The 7,766-nt window shown below is 44.4% G+C and overlaps 1 protein-coding gene across 2 annotated transcripts in view; it reads right to left on the bottom strand.

Moving 5' to 3' along the window:
- Nucleotides 1-810: 810 nt before the first annotated feature.
- RNaseZ (ribonuclease Z) overlaps nt 811-7,766 on the bottom strand; it is a 33,790-nt gene continuing 26,834 nt past the window's right edge. For both annotated transcript variants that reach the window (XM_075701482.1, XM_075701481.1), the window contains exons 19-22: nt 7,336-7,456; nt 5,713-5,791; nt 3,647-3,791; nt 811-1,184 (exon numbers count right to left, since the gene is read on the bottom strand). In XM_075701482.1, the coding sequence (XP_075557597.1) occupies nt 1,014-1,184; nt 3,647-3,791; nt 5,713-5,791; nt 7,336-7,456 (516 nt within the window). In that variant the 3' untranslated portion in view covers nt 811-1,013. The remainder of the gene's footprint in view (nt 1,185-3,646; nt 3,792-5,712; nt 5,792-7,335; nt 7,457-7,766) is intronic.

The following is a 7,766-nucleotide window of genomic DNA, read 5'->3' as shown; positions in this document are numbered from 1 at the left end:
GATGTCACCTGTCAAGTTGCCCAGCTGATTTCAAGTGTTTGGCCGTCGGGCATGTTTGGCCGTTTTTGCGCCATCCTCGGATTTCTCTTGAACGACCTGTGCGAGGATGTACGAGATCGAGTAATGTACGTCACCTTTGCTACCTGCGAAAACATGGCAGTGATACTTAAATATAGTACGAATCGCTTTGCCGGTGTTTCGTGTGGCCAAAACAAGGCGCCATGCAGTTGTGAACATTATGGGAACGCCCTTCATATGCGTTCTTTTCTTTGTAACTTTTTTCCGTATTTTTTTTACCGGTCGTTGTTCTTACTTTTAGCAGGTTGCGTAGTATGTCGCAAAATATCGCTTCTTTCGGAATGCGGGCGCTATATCTTTTGTATCTTCTATATATCGTTTGCTTTTGTTTTTCTTCCGTAGTTATAACCGACATACTTGTTTTACCGTAATAGCGTCTGTTTGTTGTACAGTACCCCCGATTCTTAGTTTGGCCCCCATAATTAACCCAAGACAAAACGTTCATTTCCTTCAATACCGTTTTATTGGGATCAGGTGGTGGGATGCTAGCTTACGTACCAGATCACTGTTATGCTGGGACATAATGTGGACGTTAGAGTTACCCGGCTTCAACGCTGTCGCGCTACCATAAGAGAACGCAGCTTGCGATGTTCGATGCGTCGCAAAATGCAATAGATGTTCAAGGTACTACTTACGCACCTTGATTTCGCTTCCCCCCCCCCTCTTCCCCCACATCCCCGACTTGGACGGTGGGGTCCAGTGTTGAACCGGTTAAATAAAAACAAATACATGTTTGCAAGTTGGCTGTATCAGCATTTATTTATCTGTTCGTACATATCCTAGTCATTTACGGTTATTTTTACGTCTTGTACATACAGAAGATGAAATCAACACTGACAATGTACAATGTAGCACTGAAACAGATGTTCAGCCGGCGTGTCACATATACATTACACATACAACTTATCTACACAATTCACACAAATTCATCACTATTAAGCAGATGTTTGATGCTTGAGGCCTGGCATGTGCATCGACGCGTTGAGCAGCGCTTTCTGGCGCAGCTTCTTTGCAGTCTTTTCTTGCATTTCTTCGTAGTGTTCCGCAAACAGGCTCTTCAATGCTGGGAAGAGCAGCGGTAGCACGGGCAGATCGCTTGGCCGCACCTGCAATGGTTCATGCATCATAAACCCTTCGTACCTACGATAGTGTGCTCTGCTGTAACACCCAATAATTGCGAAAACTATCAAAAGTAGTAGTTTTACCTCTTACACCCTGACTTTTTTTTGCCTGAAGAAAAACACTGAATTCTAGTTACAAATACTTCTATACTGTCAGAACATTCAAAATTAGTCTCTCATTACTTAGTAACCCCGAGTGAAATTCTGTGGGCTCATTAAGAAAAACGAATGTGCGTCTAGCACAAATGCCTTTACATTTTTATGTTTTCGCACTGCACAGGCACCGACTTGGCAGGTGAACCATGTTGCATCTCGTGGCATCCTGTATAACACTCAGTATGCCAGTAGTGAAATTTCACATGCCAACAGCAGCACTGCCTAACTAGCAAGACACCCACCATGGTTGCTTAGTGGCTATGGTGTTGGTCTGCTAAGCACAAGGTCGCGGGATCAAATTCCGGCTACGGTGGCCACATTTTTTATGGGGGTGAAATGCAAAAACACCTGTGGTACTTCGATTTAGGTGCATGTTAAAGAACTCCAGGTGGTCCAAGTTTTCGGAGTCTTCCACTATGGCGTGCCTTGGAATCATATAGCGGTTTTGGCATGTAAAACCCCATAATTTAATTGTAAATTTTAACTAGTGAGGAGTAACAGATGCATATTTTTACGACGGCAAGTCCACTGCTTATCTTGAGGCACCTGTTTTCAGCTTCTGACTAGACTGGGGCATTAGCGTGCCAGAACATGGGAGCATGTGCATTCCGCACAACAGACACAGACGGAATTTGGCTGGATGCAGCATATTTTAGTTGCACTTTCAAATTACTATAGCACCTCCTGATAAACAACGGTTCCCCATTGCTGAAATGACAACTGCAATTGGTGCACCCGAATTGATGCAGGTGCGTGAATTTCGGAGGGTTCGCCGCCACTGTAAACATCATGAGCAGAGCATCGTTTTCCAGAGTCTGAGACGACAACAAAATGCCATGTTTTTATTGGATGGCTACTTATAACGTCAAAATCAGCATTTCTCTCGAAGTGCCCCATCTGAATTTAGGGCCTCGGATTCGTTACGTCGTTAAATCAAAGAAGTTAAACTTTTTTTTTTTCACACATCTATAAATACTGGCCATAAGACCTGTTCTTCAAAGCTGTGCAAGCACACTGTGCACAAAAAGAAAAAAAAAAGTGCTGGAGGATACGGCAAGATGGATAAGCAGGCTGGTTCGTTGACGTTCATGATGGGAACTTTTCAAGTGCAACGAAAATAAGGAAGAACGAGTGCCTTATGCTGTCATTCCTCTGGTCTTCCATCTTTTTGTTGCACTTGAAAAGTCCTCATGATGCTGAAAGATGGGAAGTCTGGGCGCTAACGCCTATGGGCAATCAGCGCTGAAATTTTGCACGCCGACTGCAGCACCGTAACACGCAGCCTATTGAGCAATGGACACAGTAGCACATGCTACGATTTCGCGTCAGCAAATTCACCGCTCATCTTGAAGCACATGCGTCCTGCAACTGATCTGTTTGGGCACGGATGTGCTAGAACAGATCAGCACATGCGCTACTCGCAACCCGCATGGCCATGGACAGAACCTGGCTGGGCACATCGGGCTCGCAAACATTGATAAAGCTGCGGGTCTGTTGTTGCTAAATATGTCGTGCCATCTTCGTGGCCTCCCTACCGGAGAATGTCAGTATATTTTAGTTACACACTCAAACTGTCGTAGCACCTCCTGGACGGCGCTAGTTCCCCACGGGACACAGGGTGGTTAAGGGGGCATAGAGAATTAAGGATGATAGCATACTGGTTCAGCCAACATGGGAATGATGGTCAGCACTACAAAAATTTACCTAAACATTGTCCTTCCAGCTTTGTTGCTGTGCAAATACATCATTTCAGCAAAGTATTGTTCTACAAATGCAACAATTTGCAACAATCATGCATGTGCGCACACCCTTATCACCTTCTACGCTGAGAAAAATAGGATTGCTTCAAAATTTGGGCCAATAAAGCCACAAGGACGTCCTGAAGTCAAGCACTAAGGTTAGACAAGCCCATGCACCAACCTCCACTCCTATGATTGCTGGGCGACTGCAGTGCCAGAGCTCTCTGGTAATTTTAGCGAGAAACTCTATGGTGCCAGCATGTTGCCATGTGGCAAGTCTTCTTTTTTTTTTCCTTAGCAGTTAATGAGTTATATCAGGTAAACTTGCAAACTGGTCAGGTTTGTCCAAGGGTAATGCACATGTGAAACGGTCTATTCCGCTACAGTAGCCGGAGCGGTGTCCGGATTTCAGATGCAGCGTTCACCTCTGCGCAGACTATAATACAGACAATAAATGGTCGATGCTTTCAATGAAGCTCCGCCACTTATGGAGATGATGTTTGTTGTTCTGAGACGATGCAAAATTCTATATGCACAAAGCAGTGTGCACACCAGCATGTGGTCGAAAGCGCAGCCCACGCTGCCGTGGAACTTGTCCGAGATGAGGGGCAGCTTGGCATAACGCTGGCTGAAGTGGGTCAGCAGGGTGAATTTGGCTTCCATCCGCTCGCCAACCTCGATTGCCTGGCTCGTCGTGCTGCGTAAATAGTGCAGTGTCGGGTCACGCTCGGTTGTAATTGTTGGCAGTCAACGTTCAAACAAAGATAGTTCGCGCAACTCGACACCGTCTGCGGTTGAATCAGTTCATGGCGTTCCACAATTACTCCTTGCAGGGAAAAAAATAAATATGAGGATGCAACAAGCACAAGCTGCTAACAGACGTCTTATCGTGACCTCGTTTATTCTGACACACCAGACAAACAAAATTAGAAGAGGAACCTGGAAATCAGCCTCAATCATGCCTTTTCAGCCATCACTTCTGCACACAATGCTAAAAGTAATTAAGTTGTCTACTTGACAGCAGTGTGGTTGAGCACAACTCCTCATGCCATGTCTGCTGCATCGGCTACCTCACAGGTGCAGTGGTCTCCACTTTCATGCACGACGGCACATTTTTAAAACTCCGGATGGCATCCACAAGCACTTCGACAGCATGATTAAAATGCTGCCCACAGTGCTTGATCAACACCTGGCTGCATATTGCTGAGATCAGAAGGCAACTTGCAACTTCGGCAATGTTCTGACAGACTTCAGATTGCGAGGCGTTTTCTGCCTGTACGGCGACGGCATTAGAAATGCGATGTGGAGTAGTGCAGTACACACCCCTTAAGACAAACCCAGTTAAGCCTAATTTTCAAATATTGGGAACAATGTATGAACATTTGGTAGGCTTCCCACGAATGCAAAATAAAAAAAAGAACATCCATTTCAGATTAATAGCAACATTGGTTAAGCAAAACATCAACAACCAGCACTGACACCTGCTAACTTGGCTCAGCGAAAGGTCCATATCAGTAGACTAGGACGATGCGGCTCTGCTATCTACCCAAGAAGTAAATGGCGTGTCTGTCAACATAAACAACTAAGCCAGTATTTACAATAATGTGTGGACCTACAGCGCTGGCTATACAGAAACAATAATTGAGTAACTCTTCGACGTGCCTCTGCAAGCTGATAATGATGGTGCCCAGGAGTCCTACAGACCAGTAGTGTTTAACACATGATGCAGATGATAAGGCCTGAGTGCTTTGGCACTTTTTTTTCCAGTACCAGGGTACAGAAAAGCTTTTGAGCAAGCTAGGTAAAATGTCGGCATTTGAGACAACGTGCAAGTTTCCAGAGTGCCAGCAAGGAACAATTATTTAATAGCTTAAACAAAAGTGCATAACACAATGCTTTGTATCACACAAATATAATAAAAATGTCTCTTGTAACATGTGCCTTTTGGTTTTGATGATGTTTCATCTATTGTTGTGTTGTGAATATTTGGTAAACTAGGAATAGTAGATATTTAGTTTTTTGGATCAATTCCGTTAAGACAGCCTCAAAGGCACCTTCAAAATCTGTTTTAACAGCCCCTTTCAGTTGCCAAACAAATTTTCATGGTCACGTTAAGTTTATCATAATGGGAGTCTATTGTATTTAAAGGAAAGAGATGCAGACATTGGTAGGTAGACGACAACAGAGCTCACTGTCCATACTTTGTATGCGACCTGTACCGATTGCAGTCAAGATCCATTAACTTCTGCCGGTGACATAACTAAGGTGGTCTCAAATTATGTAATTTTAAAATTAAGATTAATTCGATTTATTATGGATGAAAAAGGCATGTTGCGCCTCCAAGCATAACATTACACAATATGCACTGAAACATGGATGAAATTCCTCTTTACGATATTTGGGTACACACAAGTCAGTTGTTTTGCAGGAAGTGTATTTTACACATTACTATTGCAACACTTTGCAAAGTACTACTAATATTATACTGACATAGAAAGACAACAGCTCTGTCATACTGGATAACTGAAGAATACATAGAAAGACTGCAGTGTCCATTTTGCTCTGTATTATTCATTCCCTCAAGTGACGCCTCATTTTTCAACTTTTGTGACGTTCACCTGTGAGTCTTGACAATGGCTTCCTCGGCTAAGTCGTCTTCCATCGTCGCCTCATGGATGAGTATGTCGCTTCCCTTTCCTGCTTGGAGGACCAAGGTGTGAAACGAAAAACGTGCACAGGTGAAACCAGCTTCCATGGCACAAGAAGGAAAATTGTCAGTGGAAAGACTACAGAAACGTTCCCCTTTTGCATTTGATTTACCTGGTCTTTATATAAACAACACATGCAGCTAACTTCCAAATGTTTTACTAGAAGAAACGTCAAATTGGGCATGATGTCATGCTGTCTTTCTAGCGGCATGTTCTGTATAAAAAAATAACAACCGCAAGATTTTCTGCACAGCCTCGCTTAAAGGAGGGCACTGGCAACATGGTTAGGTTCCTGGGCAAATCTGTTTAAACACACTGTCGTATCCGCATCACTATATGTGTTTTCTACACCATGCCCACTTCAAAAGGTGCAAGGACATCACACAGCCGTTGTCAACAGTTCCACACACGAGCCACACCCCGTGTCACGTGCAAATCAAACTCTTCTGACGACATTCAGACATCACCCATTCAGGTGAACTACAGTTCCCTCTGCGAATTTAGCAAGTACTGATCTCCATCAACGCTGCAAGGGGCGTAATGCACAGTGTCGTCGTCCAGTGTCTCACTGGCCATGTCTGCATTTCACTTCAGTGCTGCCGTGTGGGTCTCATTTTTTCCCGCTTCTCCTCCAGGGATAGTAATGTCCCAAGGTTCACAATACAGGTCAAGCCACATCTGCAGACAGTGCTCTGGGAGGTTGTGTCCATCCCGAAACCAATGCACCAATTACTCATGCCACAGACAACAACCTGCTCATGGTTCCATAACTCCAGCTGCCCCTATAACTGTGACATGCCATTTCATTCCAAGTGCATTAATCCTAATCATTTTCTGCAATATATGTACTATAACCGGCAGCCGAACTGTTAGTCCTTTTCTGCTTTTTTTTTTTTTTTTGTGCGCACAGGTGATAGCTTTTCATTCGTCAAAATTCTCCGTGGCAAGCGATTTTGATACACTTACCGTGCGTTACATTCTCTGACATACTTGAACGCTAAATTATGTGTTTTGACCACTGCCTGATTGGTCAATAAGCACAATGTGCTTTGTGAATCATCAGAATGTTCGTAATAGTCATTTTTTGCAATAAAACTGAATGATTGCTTGCTTGACTGATTGATGGACCGGCCTCACCTCTGCCAGTGAAAGTGAGTGATCGAGCCTTTACGTACACTGACAAACGTCGTAGAAAGCAATCATCTAACTGAGGAACACATGGCAGAAAACCATGTTTTAGTCATTCGGCGGTGCACAGCAAGCTTTTGCCGAATTTTCTGGCAGCCAATGTTGGCCAAAAGGACAGACAATTTTGATAAGGTAGTAATGTATATACATAAATCGAAAGTACACCACTCACACATGGTACCTTCGATTGCGATCAAGCCTGATCAGAATAGAACTTTTTCAATTGTGATTGACTATCTTGAGCATTCTGCAGATGGGGCCAATCACAATCTATAGACCTGATCCCGATCAGGCTCTATCACTACCGAAAGTGCCCCGGAAAACAGCAAAGGCCAGGGCACTGACCGGCTTCAATAAGGGCATCACACGGCATGGTGTCACCAGAGTAGGTCAGCTTCCATCCCGTCTCTGCAGTGATGGTCACACCGTAGGCATTCTTGCAATGCAGAACCAGCACAGTGCTGAACTGGGTGTGTGCACAGAGGAAAAGACAAAAATTAGAAATGGGGCAGAAAGTGAAACGTCAGGCTCCGTCTTTGTCCACCCAAGATTTGGGAGGGACCTAACAAAATCTACAGCAAGGGCTTGTTCACACAGAAGACCCACAGAGTTCGCACGACCAAGTTGGGTCAGTTCTGGGTCAGTCTCACTTGCTGCTCAATTTTTCGTTTGCACAACCGCAGTCACAAACCTACTGAACCACTCAGCGGCGCAGGATGTACGCTAACGCTTAATTTACTTGACGATGGCGATGCGAGCTGCGTGAGCGGAACATT

This window comes from Dermacentor variabilis, chromosome 8, assembly GCF_050947875.1.
Source record: "Dermacentor variabilis isolate Ectoservices chromosome 8, ASM5094787v1, whole genome shotgun sequence".
Taxonomy (NCBI): Eukaryota; Metazoa; Arthropoda; class Arachnida; order Ixodida; family Ixodidae; genus Dermacentor; species Dermacentor variabilis.
This window is presented reverse-complemented; position numbering and strand designations above follow the sequence as displayed.